At 47.7% G+C, this 21,584-nt stretch overlaps 1 protein-coding gene across 6 annotated transcripts; it reads left to right on the top strand.

Moving 5' to 3' along the window:
* Positions 1-3,189: 3,189 nt before the first annotated feature.
* Positions 3,190-20,899, top strand: TP53INP1 (tumor protein p53 inducible nuclear protein 1). Of its 6 annotated transcripts, none has more exons than XM_038579799.1 (6): positions 3,549-3,859; positions 4,701-4,880; positions 10,285-10,408; positions 10,505-10,762; positions 11,334-11,691; positions 15,931-16,180. In XM_038579799.1, the coding sequence occupies exons 4-6, from the start codon at positions 10,651-10,653 to the stop codon at positions 16,178-16,180; spliced, it is 720 nt and encodes a 239-aa protein (XP_038435727.1). In that variant the 5' UTR covers positions 3,549-3,859; positions 4,701-4,880; positions 10,285-10,408; positions 10,505-10,650. The 6 variants fall into 6 exon arrangements, with proteins under 6 accessions (XP_038435730.1, XP_038435727.1, XP_038435729.1 ...); XM_038579804.1 differs by lacking the exon at positions 10,285-10,408 and adding an exon at positions 14,747-14,784 and having other exon boundaries at positions 3,554-3,859; positions 15,931-16,065; XM_038579801.1 differs by lacking the exon at positions 4,701-4,880.
* Positions 20,900-21,584: the final 685 nt, after the last annotated feature.

Here is a 21,584-nt window from a genome sequence, read left to right as displayed (position 1 = left end):
GTTACAGCCTCAGTCCCCCCCGCAGAAAGCTAAAGGGCCACCGTGCTTTTGCTAGGACTTCGGGGTTTCGGACGATCCCCTGCACTTTGATTTACACCCTTTAAAACCCGTGTTGTGGGAAACGGGCCGAGCACAGGTTCTCGGGAGGGACCCAAGTGACAGTCCTTGGGACGTGGCAGGAGACACCGGGAGTGGTGGCCGTCCGTCCCGCCGGGGCCAGAGGCTCGCATCTCGGCCCGCAGGCTCCGCAGGCCGCCCTCGCCTCTGCCCCCCGAGATGCCACGCGCTCATCCACCGCCCGCCCGCAGCGCCTGCCTTGGAGAGCACGGCCCGCGCCCGCAGGTGGCCCGGAGCTCGCTGCCCGGAACGCCAGGGCCGCGCGTCTCTACCCGGTAAGGCAGGGCCTCCCCTCGGGGCCCTGGAGCTCGGTGCGGTGCGGGGGCGGGAAGCAGCAGCTGTCCCTGCACCCCCTCCGCCAGGCTTCTTCACGTCGGCGGGCGCGCGGTGCGCACACACACACACACACACACACCCCGGGTCAGCAGGAAAACAGACACACACACACACTGGTGGGAACACACACACACACACACACAGCAGGAACACACACACACAGCGGGAACACACACACACTGGTGGGAACACACAAACACACACACACAGCGGGAACACACACACAGCGGGAACACACACACAGCAGGAACACACACACACAGTGGGAACACACAGAGGGAACACACACACAGCAGGAACACACAGACACACACAGCAGGAACACACACACACTGGTGGGAACACACAGACACACACACAGCGGGAACACACACACACAGCGGGAACACACAGACACACACAGCGGGAACACACACACAGTGGGAACACACACACACAGCGGGAACACACACACAGCAGGAACACACACACAGCGGGAACACACAGCGGGAACACACACACAGCGGGAACACACACACACAGCAGGAACACACAGACACACACAGCGGGAACACACACACAGCGGGAACACACAGACACACACAGCAGGAACACACACACACTGGTGGGAACACACAGACACACACACACAGCGGGAACACACACACAGCAGGAACACACACACACAGTGGGAACACACAGAGGGAACACACACACAGCAGGAACACACACACACACACAGCAGGAACACACACACACTGGTGGGAACACACACACACAGCGGGAACACACACACACAGCGGGAACACACAGACACACACAGCGGGAACACACACACAGTGGGAACACACACACAGCAGGAACACACACACACAGCGGGAACACACACACAGCAGGAACACACACACAGCGGGAACACACAGCGGGAACACACACACACAGCGGGAACACACACACAGCAGGAACACACAGACACACACAGCAGGAACACACACACACTGGTGGGAACACACAGACACACACACAGCGGGAACACACACACACAGCGGGAACACACACACACAGTGGGAACACACACACAGCGGGAACACACACACAGCAGGAACACACACACACAGCGGGAACACACACACAGCGGGAACACACACACACAGCGGGAACACACACACACAGCGGGAACACACACACAGCGGGAACACACACAGTGGGAACACACAGCGGGAACACACACACAGCGGGAACACACACACACAGCGGGAACACACACACAGCGGGAACACACACACAGCGGGAACACACACACACAGCGGGAACACACACACAGCGGGAACACACACACAGCGGGAACACACAGACACACACAGCGGGAACACACAGACACACACAGCGGGAACACACACACACAGCGGGAACACACACACACTGGTGGGAACACACAGACACACACACACAGTGGGAACACACACACACAGCGGGAACACACACACAGCAGGAACACACAGACACACACAGCAGGAACACACACACACTGGTGGGAACACACAGACACACACACAGCGGGAACACACACACACAGCGGGAACACACACACAGCAGGAACACACACAGTGGGAACACACAGCGGGAACACACACACAGCGGGAACACACACACAGCGGGAACACACACACAGCGGGAACACACAGACACACACAGCGGGAACACACACACACAGCGGGAACACACACACAGCGGGAACACACACACAGCGGGAACACACAGACACACACAGCGGGAACACACACACAGCAGGAACACACACACAGCGGGAACACACAGCGGGAACACACACACAGCAGGAACACACACACACAGCGGGAACACACAGACACACACAGCGGGAACACACACACACAGTGGGAACACACACACAGCAGGAACACACAGACACACACACACAGCGGGAACACACACACTGGTGGGAACACACACACACACACACACACACACACACCCCGGCCAGGGACCCCTGCCCCGGGTCGGTTAGCACAGGGGTTAGCACAGGGGCCCAGGGGGATGGGCCTGGCTCGAGGGGAGGTTCCGCGGGCCGCCCCCGCCCCCACCTGGAGCCACACTTGGTTTCCCAGGACGCCAAGGACGGGACCGGCGTCTGCGGGGCCACGGGGAAGGCTTCGCCCCTACACGGGCGTGCACGGCCCCCCGGGGTCTCGGGCCTCCATCCCTCGCAACGGCCTGGATGCTCCTCCGCAGAAGAAACGGCTTCCGTCCCTCTGGGCCCACCCCACCCCCACCCCCACCCCGCCCTGCCTGGGGCACAGGGTCGCGGGGGTCGCGCGGGTCGCGGAGGTCGGGGCTGTAGCTCGCGCCTCTGCGGGTTCCCGTGGGTGCTCCCGCCGGGCCGCCCCCTCCCCTCCCCTCCCCTCCCCCCCGCTCCCCCCCTCCCCTCCCTTCCGCTCGCCCCTCGGCGCCCGGCTTTGTTGCCCGGGCTTGTTTCTAACTCGAGCGCGTCGCCGGGCCGGGCGCCAGGTCACGTGCGTTGGTGACAACCTGTGGCAGGACGGCCCCGGGGCCCCCGCGCCGCCGATTGGTGGGGCCCGGCTGGCGCGCCCCGCGGGGAGGGGCGGGGAGGGGAGGGGCGGGGAGGGGCGGGGCGGGGCGCGCGGCGATCAGCTGTTCCGAGCGCAGCACAACAACAAAAGGAGCGAGCGGGCGGCCGGCGGCCCGGGGTGCAGCACCCGCACAGCCGCCCGGCCCCGGCCCGACCCCGACCCGACCCGACCCGACCCGCCCCGCCCCGCCGGCCGGGCCCACGTAAGTGCGGGGGGCGGGGGCGGGGGCCGCGCGGCCGCGTCCTCCCCGAACCCCGCCGCTTTCCGTGCCCGCGGCGGGACCTGCGCCCCCCCCCCGCCCCCCGCCCCCTGCCCTCGGCCGTTGGCCTGGCTCCGGCCTCGGCCCCGCGCCCCGCGCCCCGCACCCCACTCCCCGGCCTCCGGGGCCGACGCGCCCGCCCCCCTCCGCGGGACCTCAGGGCGAGGGGTGTCCGCCCGCGCGCAGGCCCCGAGCCCCCCGGCCCCCGGGCTGCCGCACCTGTGCGGGGACCGGCCTCGCCCGCGGGTCGCACCCCCGGCCCTGTGACCCCTGCCGCCGACCACCGCCGAGAGCTCAGCAGCTGGTACCGTCCTGCGGTTAGAGACCCGAGGCCCGGGACAGCCAGTCCTAGCCCGCGGTTAGGGACCCGAGGCCCGGGGGCTGTAAGTCCTTCGCTGGAGGCCACACAGCCCATTGAGAGGAAAGGGGTGCAGATGGCTTTTACGTGGGCATGCCTCGTTCCCTAGTGACCTTCCCAACTGCCTCTCCCCATCCTCTCCTGTGTTAATTCCAGTTTAGGGTAGGCGAAGGAAGAGCCTGTTCCATCTGCAACTCCCAGGTATGGGGCATTGGTTGCTAAATGGGCCTTTTCTAAATGCAGAGTGCTTTTGGAAAAGGGGAGGAGAAAGCGACCCATGGGGTCCTTGAGCAGGAATAATGAGGTTCCCCCAAGATCCTGAAATCATCTGATTGGTCATTGAAATGCCTTGTTCATTGCAAATGTGAGAATCCCTGGGAAGCATTTGATTTTAAGTCACAGCCACTATCATTCTCAACTGGCAGCATGATTTTTAAGGGCCCTAAGCCGGAACCGGGACCTCCGTAGTTTATGTGACCAAGATCTCTTCTGCTTTTTTCATCCTCTCTTTTGTTCTTCTCTGTGGAAGCTTGCTCACTCAATTGTTCCCTCATATTTCTCTTGGGAATGGTCCTGCTTTAAAAATGTAAGGTTAAGAGGCTAGGAATTCCCACTCACGGCTGTCTTTTGTCCATTGTCATTCGTCCTTCGGGGCAGACAGTGCTGGGTCTCTGGGAGAAAAACCCCGTGAGACCAGTTGAACAGTCTGAGTAGAAGCGGAACAAGCAAAGACAACTTTCTTGGCTTGGTTTTTCTGCAGTTTACAATCAGTTTGAAATTACCGGAACCAGCATATTTATTTTTCTAAAATAGGGTAGACTATAAAGAGAAAAAACATTTTGAGGCTGCTTTTCAGTGAAGATGTGTTAGTTCAGCCACCTGATATTTCGAAACTATCAAGAAGCCACAACTGTACACACAGTTCGAAGTTAGATCATCAAAGTTGTAGGCTTGGCTTTTTTTTTTTTTTTGATTTAAAAATGTTGTTTTTGGAGCCGCCTACTGGCAGCCAAGACTAACTGAAAAGCACTGTTCTTTGAAGTTCATAGACCCAGAGCTGAGGCTGAAAAGGAGCCTGAGCAATCGTGTGCAGGGAAAGCAAGACACTTGGAACCGCCCAGATTTATGCTGGGATGCTGGCTACGCACCTGACCGGCTCTGTCACTTTCGAGCAAGTTACTTAATTTCTGAGCCTCAGTTTCCTATTAGTAAAACATGACAAGTAAGTACCTCAACTCACTGTCACATACAAGTCTTCAGCAGATTATAGGTCTAGTTGTTATTTAAACATTTTGCAGATACAGACATTTGGACCCAAAGATGCTAAATGGCCTACAGTCAGTCACACAGCAGGCTTGGAATGGACTTAAGTATTCCAAGTTATATTTAATACTCTGAGTTAAAATTTACTGGCTGCCTGTAATGTGTCAGGCACTATTCTGAGGGATACACAATCCTCACCTTGGCCCTCTGATCCCCATTTTAGAGATGAAAAAACTGAGGCACCAGAAGGTTACTAAAAATCTTAAGTTCCCCAAAGCTGCAAGTGGCAAAGCCAAGATTCCCAGTATAGCAGGGTAAACTCCAGAGCCACACTGCCTGTTGGTTGTTTGTCTCAAAAACGACATAAATTATACTAACAAGTTCTTATAGACTAGCCATGCCTTTTCCAAATTCTCGAACTAGAATATCCTTCCCCCCCCCCCCGCCCAAGTATTAAATTTAGCCACCTCCCTCTGCCCACCGAGCATTTCTAGCTCATGTAATAATATGAAAAACAGTAATGATAAAATGTTAAGTAACAAAGTAGGATACGGTATGGTGCATTCACTAGACTTCGTGATAAAAAGAAACCTTACACGGAGAATAAAAATCTGGAAGAAAATGCATAAAATGCTAACAGTGATTGCAGCAAGGCAGTGAAATAATTATTCTCCCCCATTTACTTTCTCAACTATTTTTATAGTATAGTTTTGTTTATTTTACAATGAAAAAGACTCTTTTTGTGAGTGAGGGAGGTATTTTGAGCCATTTTGAGCCAGAACAGGGACAAAGCTGCCTTCTAGAAATGCGGGGGCCCAGATACTTTGTTTCTTTTCTCTACTGGGGTGAGACTGCGGGTGGGTTGGCCGTTGGCCGAGGATGGTCAGTCACTGTGGAGGGCGGATGCCCCAACAACAGCCGGGGTCTTTGCCCCTTCGCTAAATTCCAGAACTGTATTTGTAAATTTGCCCTCTTAGGACACATGCTTTGCCTGGGATTTTCGCTCTAGTTTTATCATTGCCCTGGAGTTGTAATTACTGAAAAGGCCATGACAGGGGGCACCTGGCGGGCGGGCTCAGTCAGTAGAGCGTGAGCCTCTTGATCTCGGGGGTGCGTTCGGGCTCCTCGTTGTGGGGAGTAGAGTTTACTTTTAAAAAATCAAGAAAAAAATGTCTGTGACATGTAGTGAGATGTGAAGTCTGAAGTTCTGCCCTAAGCCTACAGCCCTGCATAAAGGCAGCCCCACCAAGAGCCTCCATTCCTGGGCAGGAGCGAAGGTGACAGATGACAGTGACTGGGTAGGGCCAGGCCCTGGGTAACTGGGAGGCTAGGCTATCAAGATTTTAGAGAGATTTTTCTAGGATCGTACCATCCAATAGCAATACGTAGTGTGAGTCATATGCATGTTTAGGTTTTCTAGTAGCCACATTAAAAGAGAAAAATGTGTGACATTAATTTCATTAATATACTTTATGTATCCTGATATATCCAAGATCACTACTTATTTAAACGTATAATTAATATCAAAATTACTGAGATATTTTACATTTTTTTGAGGGGGCACTCAGTCTTTGGAAATATACTCCGGTGTAAACACATCCCATCTTAATTCATATGTAAAACTGTCATTGGAAATACTTAATCAGTTGTTCAGAAGTTCATACCTGAAACTTTCCAAAAATTGGCTCAACTAGTCGACTTTCAAATTTGAATTTTAAATGGATTCAAATTAACTAAAATTGAAAATTCCGATTTGGGGTCATAGCAAGTCCTATTTCGAGCGCTCATTCACCTGCGGGGCCTTGCAGCCACCTCGCCGAGCAGTTGTAGCACGTTGGCGGCACCCCAGGAGCTCCTTGTCTTTTGTGACACGTACAGAAAGCAGGACCAGAGGAACTTCGCATAGGTAGCCCAACCCCACTTCTTCACTGTGCTGGAGGCCTGTGGGGAGAGACAGGAGGTGACCCAGCGGAGTCGCCCCGTCCTTCCAGTGGCGAGACCGAGGCTCAAAGCGTTAGACTGTGCAGCTCCAGCCACCTGTGGGAGGCAGAGAGCCAGAGCCCTCTGCTGCTGCTGCCCAGGCCAACTCCCCTTCCATCCCTCCCCAAGACTAGGCTGTGTCCTTCCCACGGGGCCTCACAGGTGGGTCCTATAAATACCAGCCATGACTCAGGACAGGTGAGAATGAGCTCCCCCCTTGCCCAGCTGGCCAGAGTTGCCCACCCAAGGTTGGTTGCCCTTGCAGGAGATAGGGGTATCGCCAGGCAGCCTTTGACTTCAGGAAACCAAAAGAAGGGACGCCTGGTGGCTCAGCGGTGGAGCGTCTGCCTTGGGCTCAGGGCATGACCCCAGGGTCCTGGGATCCCGGGGTCCTGTGATCGAGTGCTGTGAGTCCCCCATTGGGCTCCCCGCAGGGAGCCTGCTTCTCCCTCTGCCTGTGTCTCTGCCTCTCTCTGTGTGTCTCTCATGAATAAGTGAGTAAAATCTTGGAAAAAAAAAGGAACCCAAAAGAAGACCGACTTGTGCTGCCCCATGGAGCATTCCTCCAGAGACACCTTTCCTGAGGCAGAGTTGTATATACTCTAGGCATGAGCTAGCTCCCATCACGGGGGGCTGGAGCTAGCGCCAGAGGGGTGCTAGGGACCCGCAGCCGCTGGGGAACTGCAGCCGCCCAGCCACAGCGGCCCCGGCGTTGTTTCCTGCCTTGTAGCTGCCACTTAACTGGCCTGGGCCCCGAAGTTACCCTCGTGTGGCACTGCAGTTGGGGGACAAAGCCCTCATTCAGGACAAGCAGGTGTCTTCTTGTGGGGTGCTCTGCTTTACACCCAGCAGCTCCGGCTGATGCAGGACCTGAGGCCTGCCCCATGCTCTGGAGAATTGGGATTATGCTCTCAACTGGCTCAGCAGACACCGGATTGTACTTGGGGCCAATACAGGCCTTCATAATTTAAGAGAAATGGAGGCGAGTTTTTTAAAGTATCTTTTCTTTTTCCCCTTCTAGCTCGTATACTCAAAAGTTTTATTTACATCAACCCTTGGATAGCCCCTCTTTTAGGATATACACAGGACACTACAATAGGTCAAACAAACTATGCAAGCCCGCTTTTCTTCCAATTTCCATTATGTGGAATGTAAAGCTGAATTTGCATTCTGTACTAGAGCTCTGACCTTCATGATTTGGCCATGCTGCTCTCCAGAAGGGTTTCTGGAAGACTGGTTATGCAAGTAGCATTTCCTGTTTACTGTCTCTGAATAAGTGAAGGCTGATGATGACGGGTCATGACCACGAAATAAACGACAATTGTCATTTCTTTGAACACACATTTGTTGTACTACCCATTCAGAGTAGGATGCCAGTTGTAGCAGCCCCTCTTGCACATAGAGAACTCAACCAACCAAGACTCTCCTCCACTGCAGATTGTAACTACATTTGCAGCTAAAGTCGATGATTGGAGAGTGAAGGGTCGAGTCTAAAGTAATGGATTCGAGACTGATGCTCATGAGAAAGAATATCGTTTATAGTGAGATGGTTGTCACAATCCCTGGATGGTCTCATCCACTCAGGGTTTGTGTTACCCACTATGTGTTAGCAACCCCCAGACCTGGGTGCCCAGCTGAGACCATGCCCTTGCCCTCCAGAGCCCTGTGTCCAGCTGCCTACAGAAACCTCCAAGTACATGACTTGCAGATTCCCAAATTCAGCACGTCCAGAATGCCCAACCTGTACCTTCTACAGGATGCCTCTTCCACTAAGTGATCCCGCCATCCCCTTCCTCCCCACCTCTGCCCCCCTGTTGGCTTCTGGTAGAGAATCCTTTCCCTCCCCTTCACTTCTGGCTTAGAAGGTCCTATAGGATCCACTTCCTGCTTATCAACCCCAGCCTACTGTCAGGACCATGCATCAGGATCTCAAGTCATACAGAAGGTGCCATATTCTCACACATCTACAGGCTTCTAATATGTTCCTTCTCCCCCTTCCTCTATTCTTGATCTTCTCAACCCCTCAAGATCAACACGGTTTACTGCAGGAGTCCTTCCTGACCTCTCCCTGTGTAGATCTGAGGAACACCCGGTGCTTTTTCCATGACTTTCATCATACTGGGTTGTTAACACTTGCAGTGGGAGGGCCCTATTCACTGCTGCTTCCCCTGTGCTTCGCGCTCTGCCTGATGCATAATAGGACTTGGGAAATATTTGTAGAATAATAGTTGACATTAAAAAAAAAAATAGTTGACATTGACTGAGAACTTTGTGCCAAGTGCCTTTCTAAGTGGATTATCCCATTTCACAAGAGTAGGATCAGGGAGATGGTGATTGGCAAAGTCCAGAGGGACAGCAGATTGGCTTCACCTAGGTTGAAAGTGGGGCCAAGCAGTGGGCAGATTTAAAGCACATGTGCAGCTGGAGTCAACAGGACGTGATGCAAGTTTGGTTGAGAGGTTGAGTAGGAAGCAGAAGGAGTAATGGTAGCTTGTTGGCCTGAGTAACTACTGGGTGCTGCTGCTTCTTGACGAAAAGGGGAAGAAGGACACTGTATGTAAGTTTGGGGGGGGTTGGAATTAAAAGTTCTCTTTGGTATGTGTTAGATTTCATATGCCCATCAGGTAGCCGGGGAGAAATGCTTATATAAATCAGGAATTCTAGAATAAGATCAGACGAGGCTGGAGTTCCTCACTTAGAACTCACCAGGGGCGCCGGGCGGGGAGGGGGGTGCTCAGCCGGTTGAGCACCTGACTCCTGATTTCAGCTCCGGTCACGATCTCAGGGTCACGAGATCGAGCCCCACATCAGACTCCATGCTCAGTGTGGAGCTTAAAGATTCTCTCTCCTGCTCCCTCTGTCCCTCCCTGCTTCCCTGCCCTCCCTGAGGTCGAACTATTGCCAAATGGAGTAGGACGACTTCCGAAGTCCCATAGAACATAAGCGACAGAGCTGGCACTTGAACCCAGGCGTGTTGGCTACAGCACCGTCCTGCTTGCTACCGCCCGGTGAACGGTCTCCAGGTCTAGCTGCTGTCCTGCTCCGCCTTCCGCAGCGTAAACGTCTCTAGGCCAGATTATGCCGTACTTATGGATTTTTAAATGGAATGAGATATGCTAACAGTCACATAGAAGAACAAAACAGAGGAGCCAATGAGCCAAGGAAACTTCGGTGGTGGTCATCCCGTACCTTTGGTGGCTTCTGGGCAGTTGAGTATCAGGTGGCAAGACCATTAATATCTGGTATTTGCTCCTCTTTTTAGAGAAAAGCTCTATTTCAGCTTGAACTACATAATTCAGATTTATCCCTTTTAAGAGCACCAATGTTAAAAAAAAAAAAAAAAAAAACCGACTCCTTCCCTCTCCTTTCACATGTGTCTACAGGTTGCACTTGAGTACTCAGTTCTTAATGGTTCATAAATAAGAGGTACCGCCTTCCTTGTGATTGACGCCTGCCGGAAGGGAAGGACTGTAGCTGTCGGCTGAGGCGTGCGCCTGCTTCTGAGGGGTGTGTGTGTGTGTGTGGGTTCAGGCTTTCGAAACCACACGTGCATATTGTACGAATATATGCTGGTTTGAAATAACCTCCTTTCCCCATTTTAAGGATGATGACCCTTCTGGCTCTCACCTGAGTTGAATGAGCACCTCGTGCACTTTAATCTCCTGTCGTGCCATCAGGCTGACTGAAGACAGTGTTCTGAAATCTCAGCTGTAAAGACCTCCCGCCAAAGTCTCAATCTTGCCTTAACAATGTTCCAGAGACTGAATAAAATGTTTGTGGGTGAAGTCAACACTTCTTCCAACCAAGAACCAGAATTCAGTGAGAAAGAAGACGATGAATGGATTCTTGTTGACTTCATAGGTAAGGTACTCTTAGCCGCTAATCACCACCACGAAGTGGAAACTCTTGCGTCGCAGTTTTTGCATAAGTAAACCAGTAACCCTGAAGGCTTTGAAGCCTTAAAAGTAAATAAGCAGGAATTTGCCTAAAAAATTGCAGGAAACGTCCTGTGCCAGATGAGCAGTCAATGAAATTGATTGACGTCAGATGTCCCAGTTTTGCAACTTTCCTACCCTGTTCGATCACGTGCACTTTAGTATGAAATCCTGTGCTGGGCGAACAGTGACCCACGTTGCTCATCACGTTTACTCGGCAGGATGGAAACAGTCTTCAGAACCCTTCCCGCAGAGCCACCGTAGTCCCCCTGCTGCACTGTTCCACCACGCGTACGCACACACTAGGTGCTCGGAAATTACCTTGTGATCATTATGAGTGAATATAAATGGCCTTGTGTCTGACCCTAAATGAAAAGAGGAATGTGAACAGCAGCTAACAGTGTCCTCTCTTCTTTTTCTGTGCCCCGAATGTGATATCACTGGGATACTCGTCTTTCTCGTGGGACGTCAACCCACCAACGTGGACTCTGATGTAGACACTTGCCCTGGTTTCTCGGCAGCAGAAGACCAAGCAGAAGGCATCAGTGAAGAGTCCCGTACTGAGCACCCTGCCGTCTTTTCCTGTTTGCCTGCGTCTCTGGAGTGCTTGGCTGATACCAGTGATTCCCGCTTGCTCCAGTTTGAGTCCTGTCCGATGGAGGAGAGCTGGTTTATCACCCCTCCCCCGTGTTTTACTGCAGGTGGATTAACCACTCTCAAGGTGGAAACCAGTCCTATGGAAAACCTTCTCATCGAGCATCCCAGCATGTCCGTCTATGCTGTGCACAACCCCTGCCCCGGTGTCGGTGAGGCCAGCTGCGGGACTGATGAACATCATGACCCAAGTAGCCCCAGGTACGTTATAAATGCGGGTGACCCTCGAACAACATGGGTTTGAACTGCATGTGTCTACTTACATACACAGAATATTTTTCGATAAGCCTAGTGCAGCACCATAAATGTATTTTGTGTCCCTTATGATTTTCTTGATAATATTTTCTTTTCTCTGGCTTACTTTATTGTAAGAATACAATAGTTAATGCCTGTAACACACAAAATGTGTGTTATTTGATTGTCGATGTCATTGTAAATTTCCCAGTCAGCAGTTCAGTTTCTGGGGAGTCATAAGTTAAGCGTGGATTTTCAACTGCACAGGAGCTGGTGCCCCATCTCCGGGTCGTTCAGGGGTCAACTCTGTTTTACCCTGTCCACAGGCAGTCTGTGTGGCATGCATTTTATTTATTTCTACTACACCTCAAAGCTAATTTTTTAGAAGATGGCAGTCTTGTTAGAGAACTCGGGAAAGCATGTGCATAGTGGTGCACAGCGTACCAAGTAGTGGATGGTACGGAAAAACATGTTCATTTTCGATTTTCAAAAATATTCATTGGAACCTGACCCCAGTTATGTAATGGAAAGCGGTTGGGTTTATAGTACTCTGCTGGTGACTGACATTTCTGCTAAGTGTCTCAGGATATAACTCTGGCACTTTACACACTGAGTTATTTGGGGTATCAGATTCAACAAGAATTATATTATCTATCTTTGTTTCTTTTTTTTGTTTTTTGTTTTGTTTTTTTTTAGAGAGCGCGTGCGAGCAGGGAGGGGCAGAGGGAGAAGGACAGAGAATCTTAAGCAGGCTCCCCGCTTGGTGCAGAGCCCAACGCAGGGCTCGATCTCACAACCCCGAGATCATGACCTGAGCCGAAATCAAGAGTCAGACGCTCAACCGACTGAGCCACCCAGGCGCCCCAAGAGTAGTATATCTTAAAATAAAACTTTTATTTTCTTCCAGGTAGTCTTAGCTGGGTCACATCAAATGGCACTTAACCTCGAAAACTTGACAAATCTTGAAGTAGAATGGCGGTTTAACAGAAACATGTTGCCCAGAGAGTTGTTTTCTTGCCTCACAGAGGAAAGATTTCATGCCCAAGTGATATTTTCTCGTTATGTGGGGGTCCTAATTGATCTGAAAGGCTCTGTTTGAATGGCAGGTAGGCTGAGGGCCTTGAAAGGTTCAAGGCGAGTGCCCAGCCAGTAAAGATCGATACTCCAAAGCCAACCTACAGATGTTCTGTGGCCTGCATCCAGCAAGTGTATTCCAGATTGCTTCCACCTGCTAAAATAAAGCTCACGGCCATGTTAATCAGCTCAAAGCCTGGCTTAGTCACGATGCATGTTAGTGGAATGTGCCTGCGCTGTTCCAGTATTGCGGGGATGCTGGCCCCGACCTTAATTCCCTAAAGACCTGTCAGTCAGTGGTACAGGCGAAGCAGTACCTTTGGAGCAGTTCAGAGTGTACCTTTAGTTAGTCCTGTGATCCAGAGGGCCTCTTCTTAGATTGTTCAGGCGCTAACTCAACCAACTGGATCACTGGTATCGTCCAAGTCTCCTGTTTGCCAAATATAAGCAAAACCCAGGCGGCTCATTAGCTTAACTTTACCAGAGTTTGCTGCACTCACAAGTCGTAGACTTAATGTCGTAGATGACCTTGTGATCCTCTATGAGGGTAAACCTATCCTTTACCAAGTTGAAAAACAATTTGCTTATATAATTACCCAGCTTCATACATAATTAAGATCTTTGGTGGGGAAATGTTACTCTAACTGGCACTTGATTTAGCACTTTATCAAGAGGTCAGTGTTTCAGGCATTCCCACAAAAGTTTAAAACAAAATTTTTTGGATGTGGTATTGATTAAATTGCCATATAGTTGATTGAGATTAATTTCTTCAGTTCTTAGACATGCTTCCCACCTGATTTTGATCTCACCTCTGTGGAATTCCACTCAAGAATTTTAGCATAATTAATAGTCACTTTAAACTTACTGATATTTGTATATTTACTTCTCAGTGTTTAAAGTGTGGGTGTGTATATATATAGCAGCTTTGTAAATATATATTATTATAGAAGCATGTGTGCATATGCATTGCAGAAAATTAGAAAATGCAAATATGTAAAAATTTAAAAATTTTAAAAGACATATTTGCACAACCCAGAGATGAACACTGTTAACACCCTAGGGCACATCCTTCCAGGTCATTTTTTTGTCTCTCTTTTTTAACCTAAATGGGATCAAACTGTATATGTTGTTTTGCAACCTGCTTCTTCAGGCAATGAGCTGCACCTTTTTTTTTCTGAGTAAAACTTCACTTCATCTATACCCAAACCATACTCCGCTCTCTGCACCGGAGTCCAGAATATTTCACTTCATTTGTCCAAACCAGTGTCTAGTCCAAGACCACACTCTGCATCTGGTTATGTGTTTGCAGCTTTGATGCAGTCAGAATCATCATTTTTTAAATATCTCATTTTTTATATCTTATGTTTTGATGTGACATGTAGAAATGTTAGACAAATAATGTACTTTTCCACATATGTAGGATCCAAAGCACATACTTAAATTTAGATGAATTCCTTCTGAACATAGGAAAGTACTGCAAATTATCAGTTTTTTCTAATAACAAAATTTTTTTCACATCTTTATTTCTGGATTTCAAATCCTTTAAAAAAAAAAAAAAAAAAAAAGGCCCGCTAAACTGAGATAGATCAGGTGTTAACCAAAATTCGGATGGCTTTGGAGTAAATAAACTTTCTGAGCAGGAAATAAGCGATGTCTCTAAAAAGCGAGACTGCTTCCATCCTGTCCTTCGGGATACTGTCATTGGGCACGGAGGAGTGAGGTGCTTCAGAATTACAGATGGGCTTCAGGGTGTGCGCTTTATTGTATGTTGGCCTTTGTAAGTATCGTTTATGAGGTTTATGTGCTATCATAGTCTTAATACATGTGCCTTTAATGACCCATAGTAAACCAGTTTTAATACAGAAAATGAACCATGTCCTAACAGTTAAATGAAGTAGCATTTTAAATCGTAATAGTGATTTAATAGTTCACCATTTAACATTTGTAGGGCCAGGAAAAGCTGCTTATAAGACTCACGGGCCCAGAGTAAGTATATTCCCTTTGAGACTGTGTAATGCGTGTGAATCACTCTGAGCAGGAAAACTCAAAATGCCCACCTTTCAGAAGCTGCTGTCTCTGTATTAACTTCTCTCTCTTAGTTTCTTAATGTGACCCCCTCCGCCCTTAATCCTACCATTAAAAACAAAACAAAAAAATCTTAGAAAGGCACAGTGTTTTCCTCTAGTGCTCTCGGGCGGGGTGGCAACTGCCCTCGCTGTGCAAGTACCCCTGGCCGCTCCTCAGACCCTCCGCGTCCCGCGCCAAGAGGGCACACACGTCCGCACTAGGCCGCCGGTGACGCAGGACACACGGACCCTCATGCGGTGGAGCCGTAGCTTAAGGGGGGTGCCCCACAGGCCTTGGTGACACAACTGTGCAAACGCCACGCCACAGCGTGCCCTGTTGGGACAGAAATCAAAGGCATACAGTTGTCTTTTATCATAAGCACGTAGCGTTTTAGCTAGAAAAAACACTTGTCAAATGAACAGATTTTCCTGGGCATATTTCTATGAAATCGAGATTTAAAGCTCGTTTCCTGGAACATTCACCCCCAGACAGAAGGTGCAGTGAGCCTCACGCGTGCGCAATCACCGCGTCGTAAGCACGGTCCGTGGAGAGAGGCCTGTGCTAGGATCTCGGTCTTGAGACGTAATGATCGTGGCCTCAGCGTCACTGAGCCTCAGCTTTCTGAGCAGTGAAATCGGGCAATTCAGATCTTTTCCTTTTAAGGATAATGGTGAGAACCAGATCCGTTATATTTGCAAAAACAGTCGGCCCACACGGACCCTCAGCCGGCGATAGTTCCCCTCACAGAAAAGCTTACCGAGTGCATTCGCCGCATGATTGAAGTCCACTCGAAACATGAGGCACTTCTTTTAGAAAAAGAGTCTCCTGAATTAACCATATCTGCAGAGTGTATGGCACATGCCTCTGAGGAACTGGCTTCTCCTTTCTATCACTGTCAGTCAGCGTGATCACAGACTAGAAGCTTGCGTGTCAGCCAGGAGACACTAAGCTCTCAGGGAAGCGGGAATAAATTGATTGTGGCAGGTTGAATCACTAAGTGACTTTTTCAAGTTCATTCCTAACGTACTCTGTTACTTAATGCATCCCCGCGTTTTTCTGTTTCAGAGTAGAACCTCAAGATGAAATGGGGCAGCACATCCATTGCTACGTGGCAGCTCTTGCTGCTCACACGGCTTTTCTGGAACAACCCAAGAGCTTTCGCCCCTCCCAGTGGATAAAAGAACATAGTGAAAGACAGTCTTTGAACAGAAATAGCCTTCGTCGCCAAAATCTTACCAGGGATTGCCACTCTAGGCAAGTCAAGCACAGTGGCTGGGCTGTCCATCAGCCCTGCCCACGTCAGTACAATTACTAAGAATTTCAAGCTTGGTTGGGATTCTCGTGGTTTGTGCATATGTGTGTGGACGTGTGTGGACGGACAATGAAGATGCTGTCTCTTTGCAGCCAACTGACGACCAATCACATAGTTTTATCGACGTGTTTAGACACTATCTTGAAAACCAGATTTACACGCTGTGTATCACGTAATGCCTTGCTTTTAACATTCACTTTTTTTTGTAGACTTTTTCAGAATATTTTTGGAAACATATCAATACGATTACAGTGTTTGGTGTTTGGGGATTGTCTTTAAATCTATTAAGGTGTACGTGAGTTAGCATTCTAAAGACATTTCTTCCCAAGTATGAGAATAGGCATCTTTCAATTTCATTTTATTTTGTATTACTTAATCAATATTTTGAGCGAGCAAAAATTTATTCTCAGGGTCAGCCATACACTTTATTGACCAGTACTTGATAATCTTTTCTGTATATAACGAATACGTTTTTACACACTAACATGAGCATTAACAGGTGATAGTTGCCATAGATACAATGGAATTATGGCTGAACTTTCTCTTGAAAGAAAACTTGATATATTTCTGTGTGTATGGGGGTTTTTTTGTTTGTTTATTTGGTTGTTTTTGTTTTTTTGTTTTTTTCCGGATTAGCCATGCAGTTCATTTTGGAATTCAGGTACATTAAGTGTTAGTGAACAGTGCATTCGGTAATTCCGACGTGACTGTGTGACGTGGTACAGAGACATTACAGAGTGTCGTGGGGCAAGAGCGCTGTCTCACACGCAGAGGATTCAATTAGACCCGTGAAGCTCTATGTGGGAAAATGTGTGTCTACGACTAAGCCGTGAGTCCACTATTTAACGTGTGTGGAGTCTTTCCTGTCAGCTCGGCTCACTCGCCACCTCACGTCAGCTGTCGATTCAGCAGAAGTACTTGTCCAGGCACTTTAGTGACCCCCTAGTTCTGACTGTCCCAGGGGGAGACGTAGGCCTTGTGTTTCTGATGCGGTGACCACGCCGCCGCCTGAGCTGCCAAGTGGCCGCCAGGCTGAGCAGGGGTTCCTGGGGACACCTTCCTAGCATCTGAATGAGGAGCGACCGGTTGGCTTCCCTCAGTTTCCATTTTTGGTTTTGTTTTTTTTGTCTTTTGGGGGGTTTTTTTGGAAACTGGGGCTTCAGGCAAAATCTTTAACCACTTTGGCCTCTGTTTCCTCCAGCGGGGGAGGGAGCTTTGCCGCCGTGAGGGCTGCCTGGGGACCTGAGGTGGGCTGTCTGGGCCCAACCCTGTGTGGGCCGCCCCGGGCCTGGGCCAGTCTTCCCGCCGCAGCCGCCCCCAGAGCGCCGGTGCTAAGGAGGCCAGGGTTCAGGGCTCGAGTCCCACGGAGGCCAGTTAACCCGGAGAAAAGTCTCTTTCTTACCTCCAGCCAGTCACTTTATTCTTAGCAGTTGTGATGGGTCCCCCTGAGCCACCCGCACTCCCCGGTTTCTTCTCGAAGTTACCCATCCACAGTCCAAAGCACATTCTGCCGACAGAACAGTGGTATCACCTCTGTCATCAAATAGCTTCTTTTTCCACGTCCTCTGCGACCGGAATTAAATAAATTCATGGCCACACAAGGTTTTCAAGGGAAAAAAGCAGCATATAAGTTATGTGAAGTATTATATTTTTCAATGACCCTGTAACAGCTCGGTGCAGGGAATTATGGGAGACTTTCTTTCTTTCTTTTTTTTTTTTTTTTTTAAGTGAAGCGCTGTCCTCTTTTCTGCCTGGGTTGTTTGGAGTCAGAAGAGGTCAAACAGCATCCTTAGGTGGTGGTAGTTGGGCCGCTCTTCCACTGGCAGTGATGCAGTGCCAGGAATGTCTCCTCAGAACAAGAGCCTAGATCCCCCTTTCCTTGTTCCCTATCCATTTCGACTACCCCCTTTATTTATTTGTTTTCTGATTAGGGGCCAAGTTGTAAAGTTTTGTCAAACTGAGCTAGAAGTTTTTTCGTTACTATTTGTGTTTACGCGAGTTGAGAGGTAGGGTGGAGTCTTCATGAAGGTGTGTGTGTTTTACACCGTGTCTGTCGTAGGGCCATGTGTTGGTCCCTTGAAAACAGACCAGCTCAATGTTTTCTGGATGTAAGCCTCAGAATACACGGGGTCTCATTTTTCATAGATTACATGCAAGTCGTTAGTACCTCACAAGCTACAGAAGTTCAGCCATGAGAATTTGTTTGGCACCATGAACAGATTTGTATATAAAACAGCAACAGTCTTTTTTTGTTTTTTACTATTATTTTTTCAAATTTCCTGATACCTGAAATACATTTACATCTCTCGGTTATTGACTTTTTTTTGTTTACTTTATCTAGACCTAGTAGGTTTTCTTTTTTCTTTTCTTTTTTTTTTTTTTTTGGTGGTTTTTTTTGTTTCGTTTTGTTTTTGTTTTTGTTTTTTGTTTTTTTTATGGTTTATACCTGGAAAGCAAATACTTTGTCTTGGGGATGTTTTGTTTGAAGGGTTAGCATGCCATCCGTCATACCAGACTGGCTTCTGTATCAATACCCAAGGTTTCTGCCTGAAATTGGCACGTGTTGGAACTGAAAGAAGCGGTTACATAATTCATTTGAAGTTCTTGATCACTAGATTGTTGGGCTTCTGTGTGCAAGACACAAGACCAATAAGAACAGAATGATGTTGACCTGTTAAGTATTCTTTGAAACATAGCCAAAATGCAACTTATTATAAGTTAATTATCATTTCTGCTGTTGTAAATATTACTGGTTTACAATGTGCTTTAGTGCATATTTCTTAAAACTTCAAGCAGTGAGAAATAAGACCCCTCTGAACTTAGTGCTCTGTTTCTAAACTGATAACATAGAATGTTACTTGGAAAAAGTCTGGAATATGTGGTGCACACAAGCAGTGCTTCACGAATGAGTTTCTTAGCTTTTAAAACGCACCATGTTCCTCGAAGTTTGTGTTTTTGTTAATAAAACATTTTATAATGTATTTTCTATGTTTATTACTTTTTCTTTCTCAACTATGTATTGCACTGTAAGTTGAAGATGAACCATCCTTTATTTATCCTCTGTGACAATGCATTTATATGGCTGGGTGGGTGGGGAATTTTTTGCAGAAGGTGCACAGCGATTGGGTTTTTTGACTTTCTACTCCAGCAGGCTTTTTCTACATTAATTTCCTGTACATTTTTCCAGTTCCCACGCAGACTGCTCCTGTTTACGTACCTTCTCTGTTGTATCAGTACTTTGATTCCAGTGAGAAGACAGTTTGCTTAAAACTTGCGAGCGCCATTCAGCATCGCCCATTGATCTTACTTTTCAAATCTTTGTAGCGCACTGGTTTGTCATCTTTACATCTTCATTGAAGCTAAGTGTCTCTGCTATTTCTCTTTCCCCTCAAGGAAAGATACTGTCTTTCTATACTCTTAGGAAAAAAAGAGTATCTATCTTTATCCTGATTTTCTTTAAAGTAGAAACAAAACAAAGCAAAAAAAAAAAAAAAATGAAGGATTCCAACTGGAAGATAGGCATTTAAGTTTAAATAGATTAGTGGAGAAAGTTTAAGGTTTTCCAGGTATTTTTGTTTTTAGAATCAGTAAAGAGACTGCTCCTTGTACTGGAGATACTAGCATATGTTTGTAATGTTATCTTAAAATTATCTTTTATAAGGCCCATTCATACTGGTTAAATTCTTTTAAAAGTTGGGCTACTCTCTTGGATGGCTTCGCTGCCATCAGTCACGTTGATGCATTATAAATGGCATCCTTATCTACTTATTTTAATGCTTAAAATTTTATATGAAATGCTTTATTAAGAGAACCTACCTAATACAGTGGTGTCAGCCTTGCCATGTACTAATTTCACTTGAAATATGACACCGGTTACAGTGGTTTAGGGCAGAGGAGGAGGTACTAGGAAGCCTACAGATAAGGAGATCTTTTTCTATTTGCAGCAGTATCCTTTATGTGGGAGGAGAAGTTACTATTCAAGGAAGGCAGCTTCAGTGGATGTTTTATATGTATCATTTAGAATTTTTCTTATATATATTTTTTAATTGTATAATTGTTAAATGCCCCCATTTTGCTCTGTATGTGCTGAGGTTTTAGCATTTGTTTTCTAGGTGGACTTCTGAAAACCAAATCAGTACCTGGGGAGTTAGATGTGTGTGTATCCAAGCTTGATGTGTATGAGTGGTTTTGATTGCTGCTTTTTGGTTGTTTTCCTCCAGAGGTTTGGAACTTTAATCAATAATTGTGTGTGTTATTTTTCTTAAAAGGTAGCTTGGGTTTTTTTCTCAAGTATCGTTGTGAACACATTTGCTTTTCAAGGGCAGGGCATCAGTTAGACTGAAGAGTATTGTAGATTATTATACTATGTGCCTTCTTGATGTATTTCTGGACACAAATTTTTTTCAACTTGAAAACTCAAAAGAGACATTTGGTTAGATTATATACTGTACATCATCTATGCATAAATGGCAGCTTGTTTTCTTGAGCCACTGTCTATAAATTTTTTTCTGTTTTTATAGGATTTTTTATACTGATTGGTTCATAGATGGTCAGTTTTATACACAGACTAAACAATACAGCACTTTGCCAAAAATAAGTGTAGCATTGCTTAAACTTTGTGTATTAACACCAGTTCTTTGTATTTGGGTTCCTTGGTGCATTTTGCACTACTTGGAGTTGTGGTTTTTAATCTGTCAATAAACAAAATGTTCTTTAACTTCACATTCGTCAGATTCTTTTATTTTACCTTTATGGTCATCAGTCTTAAAACTAACAACAACTTAATCGAGTTACTTGCTATTTAGTTTTACTTTACCCAAAAGATGGGTTCAGTATGCACTTTAAATGCTGTTTTAAAAATTTGTATAAAATTGGGATCCCTGGGTGGCGCAGCGGTTTGGCGCCTGCCTTTGGCCCGGGGCGCGATCCTGGAGACCCCGGATCGAGTCCCACGTCGGGCTCCCGGTGCATGGAGCCTGCTTCTCCCTCTGCCTGTGTCTCTGCCTCTCTCTCTCTCTCTCTCTCTCTATGTGACTATCATAAATAAATAAAATTAAAAAAAAAAAAAATTTGTATAAAATTGGTATGTTAAAATTTCCCCCCTGAAATGAATACTCATTTACGTGAACATGAATTTGAGAATGACTCCAAGCCAGTACCTCTTCCTCCAACCTATGTGTGTTAAACATAATTCTTGGCCTTTTTTTAAAAGATATTATTTATCTGAGAGAGACCAAGCACAAGCAGGGGGGAGGAGCAGAGGGAGAAGGACAAGCAGACTCCCCACTGACACAGGGCTCAATCCCAGGACCCTGAGATCATGTTCTAAACTGAAGTCAGACACTTAACCGACTGAGCCAGCCAGGCACCGCTGGTTCTTAGCCTTTTTAAAGCTACGCTGTTTTCA

This window comes from Canis lupus, chromosome 29 (assembly GCF_011100685.1).
Source record: "Canis lupus familiaris isolate Mischka breed German Shepherd chromosome 29, alternate assembly UU_Cfam_GSD_1.0, whole genome shotgun sequence".
Lineage (NCBI taxonomy): Eukaryota > Metazoa > Chordata > Mammalia > Carnivora > Canidae > Canis > Canis lupus.
This window is presented reverse-complemented; position numbering and strand designations above follow the sequence as displayed.